The 27,909-nt window shown below is 50.8% G+C and overlaps 1 protein-coding gene and 1 long non-coding RNA gene across 6 annotated transcripts in view; one reads left to right on the plus strand and one right to left on the minus strand.

The window, feature by feature from the left end:
* The window catches only part of GRM7 (glutamate metabotropic receptor 7), a 206,873-nt gene that overhangs the window by 54,317 nt on the left and 124,647 nt on the right, over positions 1-27,909 (minus strand). For 3 of the 5 annotated variants that reach the window (XM_042013256.1, XM_042013238.1, XM_042013246.1), the window contains exons 5-7: positions 15,425-15,565; positions 10,439-10,639; positions 6,487-6,626 (exon numbers count right to left, since the gene is read on the minus strand). In XM_042013256.1, the coding sequence (XP_041869190.1) occupies positions 6,487-6,626; positions 10,439-10,639; positions 15,425-15,565 (482 nt within the window). The other 2 variants (XM_042013271.1, XM_042013263.1) reach the window with 2 other exon arrangements.
* Positions 9,738-10,269, plus strand: LOC121657494. The gene is made up of 3 exons (XR_006013648.1): positions 9,738-9,792; positions 9,831-9,896; positions 10,198-10,269. It is a non-coding gene; the product is annotated as an uncharacterized LOC121657494 (long non-coding RNA).

Here is a 27,909-nt window from a genome sequence, read left to right on the forward strand (position 1 = left end):
CGGGGCTGTGCCCTTCTCTGATAAATCCACTTCCAGCAGCCAAACCCATGTGCTGTCCCACAAGCCCCTGGTTCCATTCCGAGGCACTCCCCAAGTCCAGCTGCAGTCACAGCTTGTGCAGGACCTGCATGATTTCGGCCTGCTGCCTGCTCCACCATCCCTTGTGGAGGAGGGAAGAATTAGCATATGGCCATTCAGCGGGCCAGTGGTTTGAAAAATTCCCTTCCACTTGGCTGCAAGTTAATTCTGCAAGTTAAGATAATTAAAGGTGTTTGTGCCGGTCATGGCTGGCACGAGCAGTGAAAGATTGCAGAGTGTAATGAGGGAACAAAATAAACAACATCCATTATTGCAGCACACACCAGGGCTGCTGCCACGGTGGCCATGGTGGCAGAACCTGTCACGGGGAGGTGTTTTAGGAACCCACGCACGGAGTTACCTTTCAGTTCCTCACTGGGCCACAGTTTGGCTGATGGGGTAACAGGGGCAGAGCTCAGAAAGGCCCAGCCATGCCAGGGGCTGTGCAAACAGGCTGCAGAACCTTCTGGAAGGACTCTGCATTGAGCAGCATTAATGCTGGGAAATAATTCCCATAAATCCAGACACTGCATCCCTGTGAGTGGGACTGTCACCACCTGTCACCCAGTGACTCATGTGACACTTGCAGGGACAGGACCACGGCAGCAGAAGATGCAGAGTGTCCCTAACAGTGCCAAGAAAAGAAACTCCATCTACTTTGAACACATTCTGCTCCAAAGAAAAAACCCCAAACCCAGCAACAAACCCAAGAAAACAATGAACAGAAATCGATTTGAACATGTTATTTTAGAAAAATACCATCTGTTGGCAGAATATTCCTGAGCAACAAACATCGCTGAAGAGGGGCTTGAATCCAATTCCAATTTGAGTATTTTATCAAAAAAAGGCAGGTACAGCCAGGTCTCTTGCCAGCAGGTTAGACAGTTAATTACTCTCTTCACCAGCTCACTATTCATAACATTTATTTCCAAATTCCCTAACAGAGATGTTTATGGCATGTAAATTGATTAGTCTGAGCCCAAACAGATTCAGGAGCTGTTGAAGTGAGCAGGTTCTGCATAAATTGCACAGAGGATTACAGAGTTACTCAATGTACTTCTATTTGTGGGGAAAAAAGAATTGCAGTGTGGAAGTGCCACCCTCTCCGTGTCAGTGACCATGGTGTCCCTGTCCCTGCTGCTGTCCTGCCAGCAAAGGCTCCTCCTGCTCCAGGGCAACACTGACCCCCAGCTTGCCCCAATCCGCAAACCCTGAGCTACAGGGATGTTACTCATTTCAAGCAAGACTGTATTTCACACTCTGCTAAAATGCAGGCCTGACCCTACCCAAGGAAACCAGCAGCTCCCAGCTCCTTGCCCAGGGAGCAGGAAATTATTAACGAGCCCACGCCACGGCCTTGGGGCCATACAGCACGAGCCGGGCTTGATAAGAGAAGCTGCAGCCATGAACAGCCGTGTTCATGGAACCATCCTGATGATTATCAGTACCATTCATCTCCCAGGCACTTGTCTGGCAGGGCTGCAGGCACAGATCACTTTTTGCTGGGAGACATCCATAAAAGGGAGGGATCGGCAGCAGCCCCAGCAGGGCGTGCGAGGGCTCCGTGGAACCCTGTGTCAAACCCTGCTCTGCACCACACCACTGAGCCACCTCCAGTCCCAGGGCACACCCAGAGAACAATGCAGATCTTCTTGTTTATCCCTACATGCAGCTCGTTTAGGCATCTTTAATACGTATTTGGTTCTGTTTGCAAACAAATTAATTAGAGGAATGGTTTTGTTTTATCTGGCACTCACAGTCGGCCCTGCTTGGTGCTTTGGAACTGAGGCACGTCTGGAGCACGAGCTGCCTGAAATCTCCGTGGTGTGACAAGAGACAGGACATGGTGTTTCCCATCCCCAGTCAGGGATTCACCTTCTGCAGCCACGCTGAACATGTGCTGCAGGCCCCAGTGCCCAGTGGCACCGTTATGAGCCAGAGCTCCGCGCTGGAAGAGAGCGTCTGACACGGTGGAGACGCCGATGCAATTAAGACACAACATGAAGCACCCTATGCAGACACTAATGGCCTTATTACAGCATTAATTAGACAATCAGACTGAAAAACAACCCCACAACAGCTTGCTCCAGGAAGATCTCCCTCTCCAATGGCAAATAACCAGGTTTCATGGAAGCATCTCACTCTTCCAAGCTGAGGGTGAAGGAAGAGGGCGTTGTCCTGCCCGTGGGGGGGCTGTGGAGGGATGGCCAAGGTGACCCCACACAGAACAGGGGCAGGATTCCTTCCCCAGGGAGAGCTTCCCTCTGGTGTCCAGCCAGCACCTCCAGCCCATCAGGCAGGATCCCAACACCCCACACCTCGCTGTCACTGGATGCCAGGGAGCAGCTCGTGTCCATAGGCAGGAGCCCGGACAGGTCTCTCCAACCTCAGCACAAGGCAAACACCTGGAAAAAGCAGGTTCAACAATTTCACAGGGATTGTTTTCTTTCCTTGTTGATTTTGACAGTTCTGGGATACTTGCACAGGGAATGGGATGGGAAAACATAATAAACCTGAGACCTGCTGAGTTAAGTGTACCTCGAGAAAGAGAAGCAATATCACCAAATTTCCCAGGAGAACCTGTGCTTCCTCTAGGAGCAATCCATTTCTTCCCCCTGCAGGGACATCAGTTCCTCCAGCAGAGATGTGTTCGTATTTGTGTCAGACACCTCAAAGCATGAGAAGCTGCATTTTTAGGAGCCAGCCACGTATGGGAGCTGCTCAGCCAGCTCCTCGCATTCCTACCACGCCTCTTATCCAGCAGCCCCAGAGGCTGCACAGGGCCTTACAAACAGCAAGGAGACATCCAGAGCTGGATCCATGGGAGATGGGGGCAGAGCAGGGCACGGAGGGGTTAATTCCTTGTCTAGGATCCAAAGAGAAGCACAAGGCATGGAGGTAGGACCTGTCTCCTGGCCACGCTGCCTTCAGCCATCCTCATGATTTCCTGCTTGAACCATGCTAGCCTTAGATATAAAGGAAAAACCCAACCAAACAACAAACTGAAATGACCCACTGGAAACGCAAACCAACCCAAAACCAGCTGCTCCACAACACTCCTCCTCCTCCCCATGGCAGATTGGCTCCTTTTCACAGGCACACTTCTGGCTTTTGAAACACATCAAAGCTAAAGCCAGCCCAAGCAGCTCTGGTAACGATGGAGCTGCCCTGCAGCACAGAGTGCACCCTCACCCAGCTCCAGTCCTGGGCTCAAATGCAGCTGTCCCTGTGGCCAGAGGATTTCTATCCTAATTGCATTAGGTGTATCTCTGCCTTTCAGCAGGCACTGGGATCACGGTGCTGCATTTCAACAGGGATGCAGCTGGCCAAGTTTCTGATCCTAAAATCCAGGGCAGAGCATTTCAAATGCAGGAGGATGTGGACTATAAATACTGCATCCCAAATCTGCATGCTGGGGGCAAGGAGGGGCTGACAGAGCTTGGCAGAATCCTCACCAAGGAGAGGGGTGGGACTCGACCTTCCCTGGCCTCCTGTGGGAAATGGGTGGACACCTCATCATCACACTCTCGCTGCAGGGAGAACGAAGCACTGCCATGCCTTTTCATGGAATACTGGCCAAGCCCTTTAAAATTAGACATCTGCTCATTTTATCCTTGTATAGACACCTGAAATGCAGCCAAAACTGTTACTAAACCATGCACTGGGTGCTGGGCAAAGCTGTGCCCAGCTGTTTGCTACCAAGCAGGCAAAAGAAAACAGGGCGATTGTACTGCCCTCACCTTAATAAATTGTTATGTCCCAAGTTTGCTGCAGTGAAAAGTCACTAAATATTTTCTTATCTGACCTGAGATACAGAAATGTCAGCGCAGGTGAGTGAACAGCAGCGAGAGGAGCCTCCTCACACACGGATGTGCCGGGGAGCAGAGCCGGGCTCGGAGCGCAGGGAGCGGCGCTGCCTCGGCCCAGCAGTTCTGCCACCACCACCAGCAAAAGGGATGCCAAGGTGGCGAGAAGCCATCGGGACTGAGGAGAACAGACAGTTTAATTCCTGGGTTTATCAACCCAGGAAAACAATAAGAAAACAAACAGAGCAGATTTGAAGAGTTGCAGGTAAGTTGTTAAAGCTCTCCTCAATCTGTCTACTCACACAAACAAGAGAGAGAAAACTTCAGCAGAAGTTACTCTGCAATCTTACGTGAAAAACCTGGTTCTGCTCTCCAGATTAATCCAGCCTGTGCCCACCATACTCCAAAAAGTACCAGGAATGGGAAGATGACCATTGTAGAAGACACCCACAACAGACTGAACGGCAGCACCCCTGCCAGAGGAATAAAACACCAAAACATTCCTGTTCCTTTTTGGAATGAGGACGATGATAAAGAAAATATTTACTCACCTATGCTGTTCTCCTGCAGTTATTTCCCTCCTGCCTCTGGGATCCCTCTGGGATCTGGAGTGTCCTTACCTTTAAGGCCTATGTGAACAGCTTTTCCCATTCATAACCCAGGCAATGCAGACTCACAGAACTGACCGAGACTGCCCAGAGTGACAAAGCTCTTGGGAAACAAAGCCCCAGTTGCAGCAGCTGCCAAATTCAAATCAGCACTTGCACCAAACATCCTTTGCTTTCCCCTCTTGTGTTGTATTTAGAAATAAGAACTGGGGAAACATCCCCTGAAGAGTTACTGCCACAATAATTACTGAAGACAAAGTCGTATCCTCCGGTAGTTTTCCCTGGGATGTATTTAATAGTATTTATTTTGGTTATTTCCAGGAATCCTTGACTTCTCTAAACCCCACAATTCTCTTTATTATTGTAAGAAATAATACAATAATAGAAAAGGGACTATCTTGTATACATTTGTGTGAGAAACTAGGACACTTGAGTGATTAGAAGGGAAGTTAGTGAGAGAATCTCAGCTACTGATATGACCCTGTGGCCATGAGGATATGAGGGTGAGGAAAGAGGTCTTTTTATGGAAACATTTAACACAACAACAGGAATACAAATCAAGCTCCAATAATTTTGCTTTAAATTTTAATGAATCAGTATGTGTAGTTTACATAAAGAAGGATTTGCTTAATAAAATATTAATATTTTTTGCTAAAAGAACTGTAAATCGCAAGTAAATATAGGTTTCCTTATATAGGACATCAAAAGTTGAAAAATCCTGAAAGAGCAAATCAAACACAGAAAATAAAAATGAGCCAAAATTCAAGGAGAGCAAAATATTGTTTGTGATCAGCCTCCAAGACTGGACCCTCGGTGACCCACATTATTTACTTGATTTAACAAAAACCATGAAAGCATTAAAAATAGAAAGTGTCCTGCCTTTGGTTCCGCCCCAGGTGATGGTTGTGACCCCTGTGGGCAGCCCGTGGTTTGTGTCCCCAGAGGGCTGGGGGAGCTCAGATGTCCCCACAGGTCACGGGGCCATCCCCAAGTGCAGCGAGTGATGCCAGCTGCACAGAGAGCCCCAGGCTGGGAGCACCCCCTGTGCCACCCCCTGTGCCACCCACAGTGTGTCCTGGCCACCTCTGGAGGGGTGTCAGGGCTGGGCCATGGCACACAGCCTGTCCTCTCACCCTGCACCCTGCTTCCAAAGGAGATCTGGCAGCAGAGGCAGAGAAGGAGCCACAACGCACCCAGAATCCCTGATGTTCCTGGGGTGGGAAAGCTGACTGAGAGAGGAAACCCTTTTTCTACAAATACCCATTTTCTTTCAGGAGTACCTTGATCTTCCTCAGGCTGTGGGGCTGAAGAGCCAAACCGAACTGAAATCACTGTCTTTGGGTGTTAATAACACTCTGCAGGGAGCCACCCTGAGGCAAAACTGGCGCCACTTCTGCAGGAACTCGAGGCTGAAGCAAAGTGCCCAAAGCCAAGCAGAGATCCTCACCCAGCGAGGTCACAGGCTGGCACGGGTGAGGCTGACACAGTCTCCAGCTTTCCCACCCACCAGTCCCGGGGGTTTTTTTCTGGGAAACATCAAAGTGTATTTGCGCACCTGCTCCTACGTGCTTGTTTTCCTTTAGGCATCATCCCAGAAAGGCCACCTCATCCACACGGATTGAAAGTACCACCAGAAAAGTGACTCACTCCAAAAACATTTCGTTTCAGCTTTCCAAAGACAAGAAAAACTGAAAAGCATCTGCAAATGAAAGCCCAGTGGCTTCAAACTACAACAGATCACAGCTTCATTTTCCAAGCTGGCAACTCGGGACTGCAGACACGCAGAAGTAATAAAATTTGCATTTCACCTCATGTCTCTGTTAGTCTGAGCAGCTTTGGTTCTCTGGGTACAGGGAGAAGGTTGCAGGACAGAGGAGAAGGAGATAATGTGCAAAAACCCCACTACGGAGCTGTGAGGAAATAGCAAAGATCCCTGCTAAGTTTTGAAGCACTGAGTGCCCATAGCCAACAAAAAGGAGCCAGGAAAGACTCACATTGAGCTGGAGGTCATCTGTCCACTGGCCCACGAGGCGGTACCCGGGTGTGCTGGTGTTGCTGCTGTGGTACTGGAAGATGTCGTAGCGTCCCGGTGCGTCCCCGTTCTTGTTGAACATCACTGGAGTGCCAGCACTGCCTGGGGGAAGGAAACAAGACAAAATCCAACCAACCAACACCAAACCTTTACCAAATCTCTTTTATTTGGTCATGGGTGAGAGCTTTCACACTGGGAGCACATTCCAGGCCAAGGCCATCCAGCCCCCCAGCCATCCAAACCAGGCACTTCAGGACACTGCCCTCACCCGGCCCTCTCCACAGATCCATTATCTCTGCCTGACCCTACTGCCTGAAAATAAACACAGCAATCCTAGACCAGCCTTACCTCACCCTGCTCCGCCCAACACGAGAAATATCAGAAGGCTTTTCTTCCTACCCTCCAGCCTCCCTCCCATCTCCTGTTCCTCAGGGAGTTCTCCAGTGAAAATCACTCCTGTGAATGGAGCCTCTAAATGCTGCTGGCCCCCCCCCCCCCCCGAAAACGTTCCATCTGCGTCTGAGAGATGCTGCTGTCAGAAGTCAGCCCGGGTCTAGTGAGTCTTGACTAGCATCCAGAAATAGCTTCCTCCTCCACAACATGTTCCATTCCTGTAATCGCCGTGCGCTGGGGTGGGAAAGAATAGAGGCAGCTTTGGGAAGAGCATTCCTTGTGTCCTCCTTATCTGGGCTCTGTGGCACCACCACTGGATTGCCTCTATTTACCCTGTGCTGAAGTGACAAACACGGGGCAGTGCAGGGCCAGAGAACCCCCGACCTTTCCTGGAGCTGCCCAGAGCCCCAGCCTCAAGTGAGCTCCCAGCAGGACATCTGCATTTTAAATACCACAGCACTGGACGGGAACCTTCCTGAGAGGAGAATTCAAAGCGGTGCCTCATTTCCTCAGAGCTCCAGGAGCAACCTTCCAGGGTGACATTTATTTCCAGACATATTAAAATAGGTTTCGGTAGGGTAGAGTAATATTGTGTCAAGATTGAAGATTATGACAATCCTCCAGCATATCTATATTCAAAGCTTCCTCCTCCTGCGTAACTTTTTTTCCCTAAAGCAATGAAAAATCTCTCCTGTTGTAGCACTGAACTTTAAGATTATCGTTTTCTTCATGATTCTCATTCTTCATTGAATTCCAGGGAGTGAAAAAAAGATTTGAAGGAGTGAATTAGCATAGTCTCCACTCTAGCCCTGGTAAATTGTTTCCTGTCTCTCCTACAATCCTCTGAGATCAGATACAAATTCAGTTCAAAGGCTGGTACAGAAAATCTGCCACTGAAATCTCTCCTCGCTGGTTCCTTGTGAGCACCAGGCAGATATTTAATTGTCATTACAGATTCATGGAGCCAGAATACATTTGAGTGGGAACACTCAGAGTGAATCAGAAGCAATGGCTGTAATTCCTCGGCTCCTCGGGAAAGGCAGCACAAGTGCTAAATGGGATTTGGCTAATTACGACTCTTAGGGCTGCTTAGGGTGAGTTAAGCTTGGGTTTGTCAGAGCTGACAAGAAAGGGACACCTGAAATGGCAGGAGTCCAGTGAGGCTCCCAAAATTCAAGAGACACATCTGAGGATTGCCCACGTCACAACACAGCTCCAGAACACAGAGGGAGGTCCAGGTCTGCTCGTCAGGAGGCAGATGGAGGATGGACACCACTGTTACGGCCACCCCAAAGTCAGTGCTGGGACAAACGCTGGGGGACGCAGCCAAGAACACACCTACGGCCACCGTCACGGGAACAGCACCCCAAATCCCCCAGCAAAGCCATTTAAAGCAACAAAGGATCCCTTGGATCCAGCAGGGCTGCACAGCACCGTGGGATGGGTCACTGCAGAGGCCCCAAAGGCACATCCCTGGGACCTCACACACAGGTCTGGACACGGTGTGGGCAGAAGTGAACACTGTTTCCAGGCCCATCACTGCTTCTGTGCTAAAATGACACAGACAGGCTGGGAGAAGCCCGTGCTCCATCGGGAGGACGAGCAGCTGTGGAAATGGGAAGCACTGCTAACCTCGGGGCACGGGTCAGGCACATGTGTCCCCTCTCCTGACTTTGAAGTGGCAGTAATTGGGCTCCAGCCAAGGCTCTGCTCAGCAGGGGCAAGCCCTCCTTAACCTCTGCGTGGGCCAGGTGAGGCTCTGGAGCCCTTTCTGTGCCACCTGTCTGCAGGGTCTGTCAGTCCTGGTTTACATCACCGCAGCATTCCAGCCCCAGCTCAGGCTCCTTTGATAAAATAATGGAATTAATAAAAAGTGATGTATGAAAACCTTATCACAGAGAGGAAACAGCGGTTTCAAAAATAACCCTTGATCTTCCAATCATTAAAACATGTCATTATTTCACTGGTTTTTGATCATTTAGGATTTATTTTCTTTCTATTACAATTTAGCAGATTTTGCTGAGCCTAGTAAGCAGTTCAGAACCTGTGTCAGTCTCCAGGCTGCAGCTTCTTGCTCATGCAGAGCCGTGACAATTTAATTCAGTTCCCAACAAAGGAGCTGCCTTCGCCCCACACAGACACAGGGCACTTGACACCTGCAGGAAACCCTCAAACCCAGACACAATCTGACTTGAATTTGTAGGATCTCGATCTCTTAATCACTAAAAGATGAGAAATGAATTATTAAGAGGAGGACAGGAGTTACACAGGTGTCACCAGCCAAGGCGTTTGTTACTCAGGGCACGTTCACGGCAGTTTGAGCACCCAAGGGGCTCCTGTGAACAGCATCTTCAGCTTTTCACTGGCAAAAATACAATTGCACTTCAAAACTTTCAGATCTCACTGCGTGAGCACTCAAGGTTTAAAGTTTTCCATAGTTTGGGCCTTTTGTTCTCCAGGCAACAATGATCACAAAATGCACACTGAGCTCCTCGCTCAGATCCAGCCTCTCTTCATCACAGCCCTGGCTGCATCGATGGCAGCACCTCTGCACGGAGGACACGGCCCCAAAGCAGGGCCAGCAGGAGGATCCCAGGGGCCGAGGAGAGCTGCCCCACACTGAGAGGATGCCAGGCTCCGGGGCTCGGGACACTCGAGAACAGAAGGAGAGCAGGCGGCGCTTCTCTCACACAGAGCTGGACAAAGCTCCCACTGCTCCACCCTCGGAACCCAGGACAAGTCCCCTGGAACGCCAGGGAACAGGGATCTACACACAGACCAAACTGCCTTCCCAAGCCCCGGCTTCGTGATGGGGGGGCAGTAGGGGATGGGGAGGTGAGTAGGGGATGGGAGGGTCAGTAGGTGACTGAGGGGGGTCAGCAGGTGACAGGGGGGTCAGTAGGTGACAGGGAGGTCAGTAGGTGACTGAGGGGGGTCAGTAGGTAACAGGGAGGTCATAGGTGATTGAGGGGTCAGTAGGTGACTGAGGGGGTCAGTAGGTGATTGAGGGGTCAGTAGGTGACTGAGGGGGTCAGTAGGTGACTGAGGGGGGTCAGTAGGTGACTGAGGGGGGTCAGTAGGTAACAGGGAGGTCAGTAAGTGATTGAGGGGGGTCAGTAGGTGATGGGGGGTCAGCAGGTGATTGAGGGGTGTCAGTAGGTGGCGGGGGGGTCAGTAGGTGACAGGGAGGTCAGTAGGTGACTAAGGGAGGTCAGTAGGTGACTAAGGGAGGTCAGTAGGTGACTGAGGGGGGTCAGTAGGTGACTGAGGGGGTCAGTAGGTGACTGAGGGGGGTCAGTAGGTGACAGGGAGGTCAGTAGGTGACAGGGAGGTCAGTAGGTGACTGAGGGGGGTCAGTAGGTGACAGTGAGGTCAGTAGGTGACAGGGAGGTCAGTAGGTGACTGAGGGGGTCAGTAGGTGACTGAGGGGGTCAGTAGGTGACAGGGAGGTCAGTAGGTGACTGAGGGGGTCAGCAGGTGACTGAGGGGGGTCAGCAGGTCACAGGGGGTCTCTGTCTCACCGTTGAAGTTGACGCTGCGGATGTACTTGAGCAGCCGCTTGCCCCCCGCGTGCTCCATCTCAGGGCACAGCCCGGCGCTGTCGGCGCACAGGTCGCGGTTCATGTGGTGCAGGGCGTGGGCCATGGCGTACACGGCGTCGATCACAAACTGCACCTTCCCCTCCTGCTCGTAGTGTGAGTCCTTCCCGATGCGCTCCTGCCCTGCAGGGCACACAGGGACAGTCAGGGACGGGGGGAAAGCGCTCTCCTGGCACCAAACACCAGCGGATCCTCTCCGAGCACGCTGACAGAACTGCGCCATTAATCAGTACCATAAAACATTCCGAGCTGGAACGTTATTAATTAAAACACAACCAAACCTCTGTCACTGCTACCAGAATCAGACACTTCTTGCAAGTTTCTCTCCATAATCCAGAGAAACAAATCCTGCCCTGATCACCAACGTGAATCCCGAACCCACAGGGACCACCTTAGAGAGACAACTCCAGTCTCCGTATGCTCCCAAAGCTTGGCTTTGAAGCAGGAAAGCATTTAAAGTAAGGCACAGCTGGTATTTAAAGCCTGGTGTTTTGTACTGCTGCAAATCCCAGGATCTAATTGAAAGTCAAAGCTAGATCAAGGGAAGAAAGAGTCACTTCAGAGATGCCACCAAAGGGGCACTCCAGAGAACTGAGGAACTCGCTGGCAATTAACGGCACCTCGGGAAGCTCCTGCCACTGTCACCCCTGCTCCCCAGCCTGCAGAGCCTCAAATGTCCTGCAGAATCCCCCCAATGCAGATCTCTAATTATCCACACTTTCCTTCTTCTTTGGTTCCCCCTGTGTTCACCAAATGCAGCACTGATGCCTGATCTGCTCAACCCAGCTGAGAGCTGCAGAGGGACTTCTCACAGGGGCCTGGGATGACAGGACAAGGGGGAATGGCTGTAAACTGACAGGATAAATTGGATATTGGGAAGAAATTCCTCCCTGGGAGGGTGGGCAGGCCCTGGCACAGGGTGCCCAGAGCTGTGGCTGCCCCTGGATCCCTGGCAGTGCCCAAGGCCAGGCTGGACATTGGGGCTTGGAGCAGCCTGGGACAGTGGAAGGTGTCCCTGCCCATGGCAGGGGTGGCACTGGATGGGCTTTAAGATCCCTCCCAATCCAACCCATTCCATGATTCCATGATGGTTGAGACACCCTCTACCAAAACCCCTCAGTTTTAAATCTCAGCTCCTCTGGAAGCACTGAAATCCTGCAATGAACTGAGCAGAAAAAGTGAGTTTCCAGCTGGTGAAGTTCCAGGCAGGATCCTTTTCATTATTTCACTCCCTCTCATTGATTACAGAACTTATCAGGATTTCAAGCCCTGACAAGGAAAATGCTTTTAAGTGGTTTCAGCTCAGCTCTGTAACCAAATGAGCAATGCAGCAGGAATGGGTGCCAAGGGAGGGGATCTGGGATTGAAACGCTGCACACAAACAACACTGATAAGCCACAGCAAGTTCCAGAAGCATGGCTGGGCACACGCACAGCAGGACAAAAACCTTCAGCAGTGAAGAGATCTGTGAGAGGAACCCAAGCAAAACCCACCTGAAAAAACCCAAGAGCAATGTCAGAGTGTCCGAAGATGAAAATAATAAATGTTTTAAAGTCTTAATAGAATTTCCAAGAACAGGGATGCTTCCCTGAGCTGAAACAGCCACTTGGTTGGGTATTAAACATCAAGAACTGTGCACAATAAATCCAGATGTGGAGACAAATGTAACTGCTCACCCAAAACATGTGAATTTATACAGTTGGGAGTGTGCTGTCCTTCACCACAACACAGGCTGTTACCTTCTAAAGAGATTCTATTGCAATTGGAAGTTTAATCCAAATCTGAAGCAGCAGAGAACCTGCAAAGCAAATGTTATGATTTACATGTGTCGAATTTCTTCAGACTTCAAAAAAAAGCAAATATCCAAATTAATAGGCCTGGCTGAACAGTGCTCCCTCCAGTTTGTGTCATCCTCCTGCTGGAGTAACCGGTAAGCAGCAAATCAGGCCCAAAGTCCATTTTCAGGCAGGAATAAAACAAAAGTGATGGGCACAATTTTAATTCCAACTTCAGCATTATCGTGGGAAATATTTCCCCCTCTGAGGCTAGGCTGAAGAAGTCAGGCAGAACGTTCTACTACAGGCTTCAGGAATAGCTCCTGTATAATGGGAGTATAGAAATTCAATTATTAATTACTCTGGAAGAGAAGGAAGCTCCCAAAAGACATTAAGTTCCTGCAGATGAAAGCAGCAGGAGCAGCGCTGTGGGTGCCTCTGGCCAAGGGGCAGGAGAGAACCCCAGCACAGAGGTGTCAGGACATCCTGGGTGTGCCACGGAGGGAAGCTTGGAGAGCCAACCTAAAATTCACATGTTGGGTGCAACAAGAAACCACGAACCCCCCTGTGCTGTCAGACTGAAACCATGGAAAGGAGGAACAAACCCCATCTGCACAATTTCTGCTTGTCTTTGAGAAGAAGTTGCTTTTTTGTTGGCTTTTTTTTTAACTTGGAGATCTGCAGGAGCCACACAACAACATTATCTGCTTCAGCACTGAAGCAGCTGACACCTGGGACACTCGAACACAACGGGATTTCAGGAGAACACACTTCTGTCCCATGGGTTTGAGATGAGTACCTTGGGATGTCAGGAGAAGGATGAAACACAAAAGCAATGTATTGACATGAGCATTTTTTTGCTTCCAAAGGATCTATTTGAAGGTGATGACAAACAATTTAAACCCCCCTTCCTTCTCGAGCCTCAAGTGCTCATCATCCTGATTCCTGAGAGACGGAGCAGCCAGGGCCTGCTTCAGGCACATCCTCACAGGAGAAAAATGCTGCAACAAAGACAGGAAAAAGAGCTCCAAACCCAGAGTGGTGAGAACACAGAGAAAGAATCCCACTTGTTCCATCTCCTTCAGATGACAGAAGTGAAATGCAGGTTTGAGAACTCCTGGTCACACTTCTTCATCTCCACAGAGGCAGCGTTAACGCGTCCCTGAGCAGAGAGGAGCAGACGGCGCAACTCCGCATGTCCTGTGTTCTCAGTGCCTCTCCTTCAGCTGATTCCTCTGCACTCATTGTTATCATCACACAACAGAGGGGATGTGTTAGGATGAATAAATAGTATCTCTAGGACAATTTTTATGGCATATAATTCACACAGACAGACGTCAAAATCCCACTCCATCGGTGCTTGCACGAGATGAATTCAGACTCTGCTTCAGTTCCTGAAGGATTAAACACATTTTCAAAGGGTCTCACACAATAGTGCTGCTGAGAACCTGGAGATAGTCATCATTAACAAGAGATTTAATTTAAAGATTGTGGAATGCTCACAGTATCAAACAGGCAGCTCTTATTTGCACAGGGTGGAATTCAGCAGTGGAGGAAGTGCCGGCAGAAAAATATCCACTGTTCATCCACCCCCAGCACCATCACACACCCCCTGCCTGGGGGCACAGGGATATCCACTGCCCCAGCTCCACGGATCCACCCTCCACAGACAAGTCCCTGCACCCAGGGCTCTGCAGATATCATCCCTGGATACTCAGTCACGGTACAGACACTGCACACACAGCAGGTGTGAAGTCTGAAGGCTTCTCCACATAAGCTCTTTATGTGAAAGTAGCTGAGAACCAGGGCTCAAGAGCCACCAATGACATGCCAGGGTAAATATTGTGATTTCAGGGAGCAGAGGATGACAGTGAGGCCTCTGTGCAGTGTAATCCCTGGACTGTCACCTGACAAAGCCCTCCAGGATCCAATAACAGCTCTGCAGTGACAGAATCCCCCCAGCCCAGCCTCAGCCATGAGATCTCATTAGAGACAAAAGCCTTTATTCAACAGAATCCATCAATCCCCATGGAATTTCTTGGGGAAAGCAGATGAGCTTTTAAATTTCTCCTGCTCACCACACAAGGCATCGGATAACGCTTCAACCCAAACTCCCTGCACTCTCCTTTGATTGGGGATCTGTGGCTGGGAGCACTGAGCTGCTCCCTGGCACCCATGGACATTCCAGGTGGGAGCTCCTCCCACACCTCCCAGAGCCTGGGAGCACTGCTGCTCTCAGGGACCCAGGGCCTGCAGCCTCCTACCTTCCTGTGCTGTGAATTACCAACCCCCTTTAAAAGGATGGTGCTGGTCAGTCACAACATTATCCCATCAGAGGCCACTCCGGCTCTCACGCTGGAGATCACTCATGGTAATGCTTTAGAGATCATCCTGGAAAGGCTTCAGCAATTTTTGGTCAAATCCCAGCCTTTTGGGGAGACCCCCAATGCCAAATTTAACAGCAGTGCATTCCCAGTGGAATCTGTGCTGTTCCTGTGCACAGCATTCCCACTGCCCCCAGGAACTGGGACCAACAGCGGAGGAGATGAAGTCTGGGAAGTTTCCATCAATTTTCAATCAAAGTAAAATAAATCCTCCCTTTGATCACAATTCAAGGCAATTATCCAACATAACACGTTTCAGCTGCTCGGAAAATCTAAAGGGGTTGGGGGGGCAAGGCCAGGGGCGGCCAGGGCGGGGTGGCCATTAGGTGACAGCACTGGCCGTGGCTTCCATGTCACAGAGGCACATTCTGCCCAACGCCTCTCCAGGGTGTTCTAGTCATGGAATCATGGAATCATGGAATCCCAGAATGGTTTAGGTGGCAATGGGCCTTAAAGCCCATCCAGTGCCACACCTTTCACTGTCCCAGGCTGTCCAAGCCCCAATGTCCAGCCTGGCCTTGGGCACTGCCAGGGATCCAGGGGCAGCCACAGCTGCTCTGGGCACCCTGTGCCAGGGCCTCCCCACCCTCACAGGGGAGGAATTCCTTCCTAAATTGTTGTGAAACATCCTCCATCTAAAATAAACGAACAAAACACCCTCCAGCTGTCCTTCACCCCAATAAAACCATTCCTGGGTCCCATGGCAAACATTCCCACAGCACGAGGAGGGGGAAGGATGACTCAGTTACCTGTGCATTTACGGTCCGTGTCCTCCTTCTTGGAGCCAGTGATGGTCAGCTTGCAGTTGAAGTTCTCCTCCCAGTACTCTGCAAACCACACGTTCCTCCTGTTGTTCTCCAGCGTGCGGGAGGTGAAATAGGTGTCGAACCCTGCGGGGGGAGAGGGCACAGCTGAGGCCTGGCTGTTCTGCCCTGGGGAGCTGCAGCCTGGACACAAACAGTGCTCTTGTGCCCCCCTCAGTACCCAGCACATATCTCTGTCCATGTGAGGTCACCGTGGGAAGAGAGAAAATCCACATTTTCTCATCAGCTGCATCCTGCAGGAAAATTATTCTGTTTCTAACTACCAGGTATAAAACTGAGCAAGGCAAATGTGAAACAGATCAATATAAAAGAAGTTATAAGGAAAAAGCATGGATTAGAGATGTACCAATAAGGAATGGAAATAAATGACATGGTGCAGCAGATATTGGGCCGAGCTCAAGAAAACTAATGTAGTTATATGCCTGCCCAGACCTCCAGAGGAGGCAGCTCCACCTCACCAGGCTGTTACCAGCACCCCTGTGCATACAAATTTCCACTGGGACCATCAGCCAGCACCACCCTCCCACAGCATTCATATCCTATTACCATCCCTGCAAACAAGATTTGCATGAGCACAAAAAAATCAGTGCATGTCTGTGCGCTCACACACAAAGTCTTTTGTCATTTCTCGTGTCTTTTTTCCCTGTGTAGCTGGCAGGAGCTCTATCCACTCGTGCTCAGAAGGAACAGTGCTTGGAGTGGCACAGCCAAGTGCTCTTGGCACACAGCAAGGGGAGGTTTGTCGCCTGTGCTCCAGAGGTGTTGGATATAGGCAATGCTGTTCCACCCCTGCAGCCCCATCACAGGCTCCTGGCACCCCAAACCCTGCTGATTTTCAACCTTTTCAAACCCAGCTGCCTCTTCCCAAACCTCACCGTCCCTCTGGAGTCTGGGGGCTGTGCCTGTTCCCTGCAGGGAGCTGTGCCAGTCCCACAAGGAGCAGATCAGTTCCAGCACTGGGACCCTCACCTGTGTTAGTGCTGCTGGGGTCACCTGGCTGTAGCTGCAGTGAGCAACAGCAGAGCTCTGCCTACACCTAAAGATGCTGTTCCGCAGGGAACCTTCCACAACTGCAACCCCACTTCAAGTCCAGGTACAAAAGGAGTTTTTCCTTTTACTAAGAAAGTTGTGGAGGAATTCAAACTACCCAAATCTGAAACCTGGATAAAGCAGACCAGTGGTAAAGAGGACTTGAGAATGCTGGTTGCACTCAGAGGAGCTCAGAGGTGAATATCTGCCATCCTACAAGTGCACACCCACTGGAGATGGGAATCTCAGAGGATGTTTTCCCACTCCTGGGCGCTACAGCTGCCCTAGCACTGCAGAACAGGGTGCAAGGACAGAAGCAATGCGCTCATACAGCCCAAACCACCCCTGCTATTGCACCAGCGCCCTAGCACTGCAGAACAGGGTGAAAGGACAGAAGCAATGCGCTCATACAGCCCAAACCACCCCTGCTATTGCACCATCACAGGGGCCTGTCGGGTCTGCAGTCAGAAATGGCTGCAGATGCACATTCCATTGAAAGGGGGAATGTTCCTGGCACTGCAGCCAATGATTTCCCTCCTGCAATAGGTGGGTACAGTGGCACAGGCTGGCACAGCACGGAGCAGAGTCTGAGGAAAACCATCTGGCATGGTTAAATTAGCACAACAACCCTTCCACCGGGGATAAGATAGACAGCACAGACCCAGCTGTTTTAAAATTGCAAAGGAGAGTGGGACTGGGGTCAATCCCTCTTCTCCTCTCTGCTCTGTGTGCCAGTGACCCAGCTCTAATGTGTGCTTTCCTAGGGCTGAGTCTGCTGTTCACAGCTCACATCTCAAGCCCAGAAGGCACAGCCCACGTCATCTCCAAAAACCAACCAGGAAAATCAGCACTGAGGCCTTCCAGGAACAGGTGGAAAGCTAATTAAAATTTTACCTGCAGCCTCACCAGCAAATGATGCAGTTTATTAGAATCAAAAGTAGGTCCCTCCTATGACAGAGGAGGGTGCCAAGCCCAGAGGCCCAGCCCCACCGAGGGGATGCCCTGCTGCACAGGCAGCAGCCAGAGCCTGAAGGACAGCAAGCAACCCATGGGAAAATGCAAGTAAAGCACCAAAGCGGGCTGGGAGAAGCCCTCAGTGCTGGACTGCAGTTTTACTGAGTACTTGGGTGCACTCTGTAAGTTCCACATGATTTTCCAGCCCTTCACGTGGGGACTGCAGCTGGAAGTTGAACCTTCCCAGAATAAAATGGATCGAGCTGCAGGAAAAGAGACATCCTGGGATGGCAGAGACCCCCATCTCTCCCTGCTCTATTTATCCTGAGACAGGGACTTCACCTGGGCCTCCCACACCCTAAATGTATAATTTGTTGAAACTAAAGTAAACAATTGCTTAGAACTCCTGGGACACCTGCTGTAGTTAATTAATAATAAATTAGTGATTTAGGAATGTTTCTGTGCAGTCTCTAGAAGGGCCAGCACTATTCCTCTACCCAAACCATTCTGTGATTCTATGATTGCCACTGACAGGATTAAATTTCCTAAGGAAAAGATTCTCATGGATGGGTCAGAAGAATATTCAGAAAACAGTCAAGTTTTAGGGACACACAACCTAAACTTTTTCCTGTAAACCTGTGTATATTGGTTTTCCTCCTAATTAAAAGAGCATTTCAAATGGGATATTCTAGATCTACAATGTCCATATGGCTCGGAAAGAGCACCAATAAACCTTCCCCACGTGCCAAACTCACTGACCTCTGGGGAAAGTGCTCTATAACTTAATAACGTAAAATCAATGAGTCCTGATAAAACTGTAATAGAATTCCATATGAATTACTCTAAACCTTTCCAGATTTAATAACAAATAATAACATTCCCATTGATTTGTTTAATGATTCCCCTGCATTCGCAGGCTGGAATATGGATCCCTATTAAAAAGGGAACATTTTTTACCATTCTTTTCTATTGATCAGGACAAGCAGGAGAGTGACAGTGGGATGGGGTGCAGAGATGCACAAGTTCCTGGTAATTCCCAGGGGTCAGTCCTGTGCAGCCACCCCTCCCGCAGTGCAGACCCTGGGAATGCTGCTCCCACACAGCCAAGGTCCTGGAGAACCCCTCCCAGAGGCACCACCCTGGCAACTGCCCTCCTTCCCAACCTGGGAACAAGAATCCTGGAATGCTTTGGGCTGGAAGGGACCCTAAAGCCCATCCAGTGCCACCCCTGCCATGGGCAGGGACACCTTCCACTGTCCCAGGCTGCTCCAAGCCCCCATCCAGCCTGGCCCTGGACACTTCCAGGGATTATTTTCCCAGGCAGGACTGTTCCTACACTTCCCACAGTGCTGTCCTGCACACACCTGACAGTGGCAGGTCCCTCTGTGCCAGTGGGAATCTCAAATGCTTCTCTAATTTTAGACACTTTTTTGGACTGAACCTGACTCAAACACTCAGGGTGAACAAGGCAAACACTCTCTGCACCAACGACAGACCTCAGCCTGTGCTCCATCTTTCTGACCTGATACATGAAAGCAACTCACATGCACAGGGCTGAACTTAAGAGTTTTGGGTTCAGAAGCTCTGGGAATTAGATGACCCAACAAAAACCACTGGATGCTTAAATGCAAAAGCAGGAATAATCACTTCTCACCCCTGTTCGTGACCAAGCATTGCACTGGTGTGACAAGATTTAGTGATCCCCCAATGTTCTCCATATTTCATACTTTAGCAAATTACTTTTTCAGCAAATACCTCTAAGAGATATAAATATTTCTTTTATGAGATTTTCCAAATTACAATGAATCTCTTATTACTTCAAATCACTGTGATTTGATTAAATCGTTATTTTTACACATAGAAAGATGATACTACCTCAAGGCTTCATTTATTTTCCACCACAGGATAAATATGTACACGAACTACATAGTGATGAGACAGAGGGAATAAAGGGGAGCATGGGAGGGGGGAGTGGGGGAAAGGGACCTGATCCCAAACCCTATGGAAAGGCCAGGAAAATCTAGGCAAGGGACAAGGGTTCCTTGGCTCTGTGGCCATCAAAATCTGAGCACTCCAGGTTGTTTTCCTGCCACTCTCAGGGTGCCCCTTGGATCAGGCCAGGAGTTATCAGCAGTGTTAAGTGACTGAAATCAGAAATTCCTGGGGGAGATGGGAATGACTCCTCCCCAGCTGGCTGGAGTCAGGTTTGATCCAGGTGTTCTGTTCCACATTCACAGGCAGCTGTCTGGACTTGGAGCGTCTGCATGGATCCAGGCCTGCCCAGGGAACACTCACTCCCAGCCCCCCACACTCAGAACCCTCTCCCAGCTCCTCCCAGCCAGGGCTGTCCCAGCAGGAAGGATGCTACAGCACCACCGGGAGCCTCTTGATTATTCACCAGGAAATAAGCCCTGCTAACCCGGGGCTGTATTTACCCCACTCCAAAAACCCCAAATGATTGATTTCTAACATTAATCTTGCATCTCTGCCTCCCTGGGCTCCCCATTTTCTGGCTGGAAGCACAGGGCTCGGCTCCCTGGCAGTGCTGGCAATTGCAGGTGCTCGAGAGGCCAAACCAGGCTCCAGCTCTGCCACGGGTACCTCAGGGACAGAGGGAGCCTGGCAGCAGGGGTTTGTCACTGGGAAAGAGTCAGGAGCACACCCAGGGGGACGGGACAGGGACAGAGGGAGCCTGGCAGCAGGGGCTTGTCACCGGGAAAGAGTCAGGAGCACACCCAGGGGGACGGGACAGGGACAGAGGGAGCCTGGCAGCAGGGGTTTGTCACCAGGAAAGAGTTAGGAGCACACCCAAAGGGAAGGGATCGGCTGCAGGAGACAGACTGGGGGCACCCAGGAAAAGCAACACCCTGTGGGAATAAAGATGAAATCAGGGGATCCAGTGCTGGGCTGGCACCAGTGACACCAGCAGCAGCCAAGGGAAGCTCGCAGCACCTCCAGCAAGAACAGCAGGGGTGCCTTGTGAAGCCAAGGTGCCATCAGCATGAGCACAGCAGGAGTTTAGAGGCACTTGTGTCACCTCTGGTTTGCCATGTCACCGGCACGCGCTGCAAACCATCCCCTCGTGTCACCAGGGACTTCAGAGGCTCAGGGGTTATTTAATAAGGAAAATCATTAAGCCTAATTAAACCACAAAATTATTGACCCACTGCATTTCCCAGGTGCCTCAAGTACTTTCATTCTCAGCCCAGGCGAGAGCAAATCCAACATATTGACCCAATTTCACTCGAGCAGTGATTTGATCAGTTTATGATATTTTTATTCTTCTATTTAGTCCCAAGGATGTCCCCAGTACTGACAGCCAGTTATTTCCCCATGTAGTAAATCATCACCTGCTATAATTATTGAGGCCAGATGAGTTGAAAGCAGCTACTCAAACACTTTTCCAATTTCCCTAGCATTTAACCCAAAGCAGTTTCATTTACTGGCATTAAATCTGGGATAAAGGCATTAGGTGTGGAATGACAAGATCAATTTTAGGGCAGCAAGTGTCTCTGCAGATTTCATGATGTTGCCCAACCACACACTATGGGCTGTTATTAAGACCATCTACAGATATTTTTTTGACCTTCTTGCTTGGTAAAAAAGCCGTAATAGAAATTATTTTATTAACTTCCATCATGCCATAAAAGTGCTTTGCAGTTGTTTTCTTTTTTAATAATTGCTGATTATAACTGTGCAAAAGGGTATTTCAGGTGGTATCACATCTGACTTTTATATCCGTGACACAAATCACATACAGAGGAAATTCCACTTTGGGCAAATCTGGGATTTTAGGCTGTAAAGGTTCTATTAGGGAAACAGCTAGCTATTGGCTAAGCATCCTTGTTATCGCTTCATAAAATGACACAGCTGCCAGGGCAGTGAGATCATGACCCAGGTGGTGTCTGAGGCAGCCCTGTCAGGGAAAGGTTAATGTACAACTGCCTTATTATTCATTATTCTACATTTCACAGCCCTCAGGCACCTCTCACTCCTCGAGAGCTCCCATGTGTATCAACGTCAGCAGCACAACCCCCTGAATTTGTCCCTCTATTTCCATTTTCAGTGGCACCCCCTCAGCTGTTGCAGCAGGTGCTGGGCACGCCCAGGAGCTCAGCCCCATCCCCGGACTCTCCTGCTGCCTTGGGCTTCTGGATGGCCCCAGGATCCTCCCCCAGCTGGAGCAGGGGAAGCCTCCCTTTGTTAATGAACCACAAAAGGACCAAATCCAGGCCTCAGAGCTGCCACAGATGCTCTGGAGAGGCCCAGGCCCCATAAACCACCGAGATTGTGCATTTTCAGCCCCAGAGAGACTTCCCAGGATGGCACAGGTAGAAAGTCACCTGGGCTGGTTACACAGCTCAGATCCAGTGCTCTGAGCTCAGCTGAACACTGTACTTCTCCCTCAAAGGGCTCCTGCTGCGGGAATGAATAATTCCCTATGAATTGCAGTGAGCAGAGTGCCAGCCAAGGGAGGAACACTGCTCACCAACCCACCCCTGCGAGCAGGGAGAGGAGCCTGCTGGAACCAGCATCACCAGAGCCAGGCCAGACAGATAAAAATACCTCCTGGAGCAGAATGCCTCTGCCAGGAAATCATCCTTTCCTGCTGCCCAGTTATTGGAAATGGGCAATTTGTTTTGCCAGGACCTTTCTCCATGAAAAACTCCTTTTCCTCACACCTGAAGATGAACTAAAAGCTTTTATAAAAGCTGTTCACCAAATAACAGAGCACTGTGGATCCCTGGCAGTGTCCAAGGCCAGGCTGGACACTGGGGCTTGGAGCAGCCTGGGACAGTGGGAGGTGTCCCCGCCTGTGGCAGGGGTGGCACTGGATGGGCTTTAGGGTCCCTTCCAACCGACTGGATGTGTCTTCCCACCAGTTTCCTAAGTTCCTGCTTCCCACTCTTCTTACAAGAAGCTGCTCCACAGATGGCCTGTTCCCTTTTAATAATGCAGAGCAGCAAAACCCAAGATCCAGAAGGTCTAAATGCAGAAAACGAGAGTGCTTTTGCTCCCTGCACAGCAGCCACCAACAAAACGCTCTGAGCAGCTCCTTGAAGGCAGTTAAACTCCAGTCACCCACTTGCATAATTTAAGTGAGGGTGAAAATACAGAAATCCCTCTCTGTTGGGATGCAGCAACTGCAGCAACTCCTGGAGACACTCAACAGGTTGAAATTAGAATAAAGAATGATAATGCAATGAAAACCCAAGGGGCTGCTCTGCCCAGCCCGGCTGCAGCACTCACACATCGAGTCCTTCACCCCCAGAGTTCATTTGCCCCGTCCCTCGCTTCAGTGTTTCCATGTCAGCAGCAGGAACTGCAGTTGAGTGTCCCCAGAGCTGTGCAGCCTGGAATGTGTGTGCCAGAGCCCCCAAAGCACACCCAGCCCCACTGCTGGCACGGGGACACTGCTGGGGACAGCCACAGCTCTGTCCAGTGCTGCTCCAGGTGGTGCCTGTGTCCTGCAGAGCCAGAGCTGGGCCCAGGCAGCCAGGCTGGCACAGGAGCCAGGGCTCAGCTCAGACCACTGCAGACACTGCCAGCCTCACTGCACATTCCCCTCGAGACAGACATGCCCAAGAAAATTGGGGGGGACCTGAAAGCCCATCCAGTGCCACCCCTGCCATGGGCAGGGACACCTCCCACTGTCCCAGGCTGCTCCAAGCCCCAGTGTCCAGCCTGGCCTTGGGCACTGCCAGGGATCCAGGGGCAGCCCCAGCTGCTCTGGGCACCCTGTGCCAGGGCCTGCCCCTCCCTCACAGGGAATTTCTCCCCGATATCTCATTTAACCTCCCCTCCTCCCTCACAGGCTGTTCCCCCTTGTCCAGTCACCCCATGCCTCTGTGAAAAATCCCTTCCCAGCCTTCTTGCAACCCCCTTCAGATAAAGGAAGGGGCTCCAAGATCTCCCCAGAGCTTCCTCTTCTCTCTGAGCAACCTCAACTCACTCAAAATAGAACCCAGCCCCCTCATCACATCCTCCCCTTTTTCCTTAGGTCCTTTTACAAAATACAAATTCCTTGCTATTTGACAGCTGATTTCTTGACTCTCAGGCAGCTTGAACAATGCCAGAGTGTGCAGGGAGGTGAGCAGAGGGAGATAATTACTGTTCTCTCCCTCCTTCCCACTCCCTGCTCAGCTGAGGCTGCTCACCCCAACCCATCTCCCTCTGTGCACAGCAATCACATCAAACACCAGCTCAGACCGGGACAGGCACAGCAGAGAAAACGGAGGGGATTTCTGGGGCTGGCAGGCCTGGAACCCTCCCTCAGGCTGCCCCCAAGGCCATGGGGCCCCGCACAGGGACACCCACAGCACCCCCAGGGCTCCTCCTGGGAACTCCTGCATCTCCAGGGAAAGCAAAATCCATCTCCAATTTGATGTAAGTATTTCAGGAGCAGAGCATCCTCTAAGCACCCATCCCTCATTCTCCACCACTATTTTTTTCTGCAGGGGTATCCCACCCCCAGCATTCCCTTTGGGATCCTGGCTGGCCTTGGAGACCACCAGGCAAGTCCTGTGGCCACTTCCTAGCTCAGAGCTCCCCTCATGTCACCCATCCAGCTGCAACCACAGCACCCAGAGACCCTTGAGCCCACCCCAAGGAGCAGAACACAGAATTCCAAGAGGATCAATATCCAACAGCCCCTCCCTGGCTGCTGAGGGGAGACTGAACCCGGAGTGCCCTGGCAGAGCCACCCCAGGCCTGGCTGTGTCAGAGATGCTGGGGAGATGCCTGAGGCTGCCTAAATATAAGGAAACTTTTAAATGGCTCTCAAGTTGCAAGATAATTTGTATTCCACTCTCTTCATACCAACACATTAACCAAATACATTATTTCCATAATGAGGAGATGAACATCTGTGTGGCTTCCCAAAATTTCAAGTGGCAATACTCGAGACAAGTATTCCCTCTTTGGGGACTGACACATCAGCATTTCAAATAACTGCCATAACTAAAAATATCATTTAAATTCTAAGGAGGTCAAAGACAGTTCAGGTGTGGTTTAGATTTCAGGTTTTTTAGATAAAGCAAACCAATTTGATTCCACAAAATTAAGTCGCTGCAGTATTGTATTAAATCATTTGTGCTTGGCCCTGTGTAAAAGAAGTGCTCAATGCAAACTTTACCTGAAATGGGGAAGACAAATACCTGAAGCAGTGTTACGTCACTGAAAATTGCTGTGAGAGAGCTGAAGAGCTCTGGGTCAGGCACCCCATGGCAGCAGAGCAGCCCCAGCTAATGTGGCCTCACCTCTTCCCAGCTTTGGTACAATAAACCTGCCCAAAGCCACCAAAAAAACCAACTCATCCCATCAGATCTGGAATATCTTTCTTTGGAAATTTATGCTATGGGAAGCAGTAATTAAACAGAGAAACAAAAAGCCAAGCTTGAAAACAAAGATTAGAAGGATTTCTTTGTCACATATAGGACTCGATCCTTGCAGGTCCCTTCCAGCTCAGGGTATTCTGTGACTGACAAAGGGGCCTGAGGGCTACTCCGCACAGGTGAACCACTGCGAGCACCTCAGGGAAGAAATCTGAGAGAGAAATAGCAGTGAAAGCCTGGTTCCCCTTCAGGGATCCCTGGGGGAGCTCAGGGAAGCGTCACTGTGGGGAGAAGCCGAGTCTCATCCCCCTGCTCAGACACACAGAGGTGCTGGGGCTGTACCTGCCTGGCCACTGCAGGTGCTCGTGCCCAGTGTGGCAGCACAACACCGGCTCTAATTAGGCCTCATCGTTATTCACAAGCAATTACACCATCCTTCTTTCAGCAGCAATAATCAGCTCGATTATTGGCCCCTCTCTGGCTTCACACTTCTTTCTCACCAGCTCTAACACAATCACCTTTGAAAGGTGGGACGCACCAGGAGCAGCCACTGCTGAGCCCCACCGAGCTGGGAGAGCCCTCTGGCAGGGGTTTCTGGAACCCTTTTTCTATGGTTTTTATGTTTCTAGGCTGCCTCGGTTTGCCCGGCCCTTCTCTCTGAGATAGCCGGCCCGGTGAATCACCTCAGCAACTGTGCGCTAACGGGGGAACCCCGCAGCTGCGAAATCTGTGGCTGGGTGTGCACGGGAGGGCTCAGAGCCAAGCTGGAGTGAGAGGTTCCACCAGGGCTGTGTTAGCAGGAACAAGGGAATTCCTTTCAGATGGACAACGCCATGGAAACAAAGCCCAAGCTCCCCTTCCCAGGCCTTTCCCTTCAGCTGCACAGAGCAGCATCTTCCCTGGCCGGCTCCCAGCTCCTCACCACCCGGCCCCTACGGCTGAGAGGCTAAAGGGTTGTGTTTATCCAGCCTCAGCAGGGCACCCAGGCCATCGATCTTGACTCCTGCTTCCCTTTCCAAGGAGCCAGCACAGGGGGCTACAAGGAGGAGCTTTTCCTAAATCCTTTCCCATCCCTTTGTTGTCATGCAGTCAAGTAAACAGAATGAAAACACGCTCCTGAAACAGATCTGTAAATCCAGCAGGAGTGAAGTGGGCACTTCTGCACTCATTGTATCATCTTTAAGGAAATTATGTGTATTATTATGTGCATTCTTTCCTAAACTATTACTTTCAAAAGCCTATAATCAGTGAAGCACTAACAATACAGACTAGAAGAAAAAAGCACAGGGAAACAAACAAGACAAGCCTTTCAAACCTCTGCTCACTTCCTAAAATTAGCACATTTCCCTTTGTGCCTGAGCCTGCCTCACCCAGAGATGTCAGTAACACACTCCTGGTGTGTCTGGGGGTGTGAAGCCCCAGCAGAGAGGGGCTGGAGCCTGCAGGGAACTTTCCTGGGATGCTCTGGGTGCCATGGTGAGAGCCAGGATGTGAACCAGCAGCTGCTCAGGCAGCACACAGCCACGATAAACATGTGACACGGGCCCAGTGAAAGCACTTTTGGTGTGTGATGCAGACATTTGCTCCTTGCAAACTCTGCCCCAGCACAGGCACCCATCAGAGCCCCCTGCAGAACAGGCCTGGGGGTCCCCTGGAGCTGCCACGCACAAACAGCAGCTTCCTAAAAATACAGTCCTTCCTCCTTTCTGGCTGGAAATACTCTGCCCAAACACATCCAGCTGACAGCTCCCGTGTCACATCATCGAGAGGAAAATTGGTCTTGAGAAGACGCAATTCAGGGTATCTCAAAAGTGATGATCCATCTGAAGGGTGATCAGTAGCTGTGTGTTCCTCTGGGGATGATCTCTTCCTACAGCACCAGCCCTCCCTGTGTGTCTCCATGTGCTCACCTCCCTCTCTCAGAACACCCACACCATCTCCAGTGTCCTGGAATCACAGCTGAATGGGAACAGCAAAGGGAAAATGCCAGCAAAGCTCGGGGAGCAGCACCCACACCACAGACCTAGAGACACAAACCCCACATGATGAGCAGCAGTTGGATCCCAGCAGAGATCCTGGATTCTGGCAGTGCCAGATCTGCTGGGGGTTGGGTGAGCAGCTCATTTCATTTCAAGGAGCCCCAGAGAAAGCTCCTAAAGCTCTATTTTACAGCAGTTCTGTATGGTCCAATTAGAGCTTCCCACCTCATTTATGTGCTGGAAGCAGCAGCAGCGTTTGGTTCAAGCCCCGTTTGGGACAGGATTTCTTGTTAATGCTGTGCTGGTTATGGGCAGTGCCTTGCACTGAGCAGTGGCAGAAAATTCTCTTTAATACTGTGAAACCACCACCCCTTCAAACTGTCTCACAAGCCCCGAGTGAACCGCAGTGCCTGAGCCCCACACAGCGGCCAGGGGGACACTCCAGCAGAACCCCAGGATGTGTGAGCTGGGAGGGAAGGAGTCCTCGTGAGACCCCACCTGCAGTGCTGCCTCCAGCCTCTGCTGCAGCCCTGTGAAGCTCAGCACTGCAATTCCACAGGGAATGGGCAATTCTCCTGGCAGGAACAGGCCCTGTTTGCCCCAGTCTCCAGACAGATCCTCTCAGGACACTGGGCACCACCACACACACGTATTTAAGCCAATATTTACCTGCACAACACTGACATGGCCCCACTGGTCCCAGCCAGCCTGGAGGGGCCAAGGAAGGAAGGACAGATCCCAGAGCTGGAGCCCTTCAGCTGAGTGGGAAGGAAAGCAGCTCATGGGGGGAAGGCCAGGGGATGGGAGGGAATTCAGGGCAGGTAATGGGGAGAGTAAGCAAATCTGGGAGTGATGGTCCAAGGGACTGACAGTCCAAGCTGCACCTCTTATGCCTTTTCCCTCGGGACTGGGGTCCCCTCTGGCTTTTGGTGTTCCTGGGCTCTGCTCCAGCCAGGCTGCAGCCCCACAGTCCTGGAGGAACAGACCCCTGCAGCCACATCTTTCCATCCCAGTTCCTCTCTCAAAAGCACATGGCTCATGCCCCAGGGACACAGAAAAAGCTGGAGAACAACAGAGAACTGGAAAAGACCCTGCACCAGGCTGTAAACAAACA

This window comes from Corvus kubaryi, unplaced genomic scaffold (genome assembly GCF_017639235.1).
Source record: "Corvus kubaryi isolate FWS band 111438036 unplaced genomic scaffold, C.kubaryi_AGA036_p1.0 136, whole genome shotgun sequence".
NCBI lineage: Eukaryota > Metazoa > Chordata > Aves > Passeriformes > Corvidae > Corvus > Corvus kubaryi.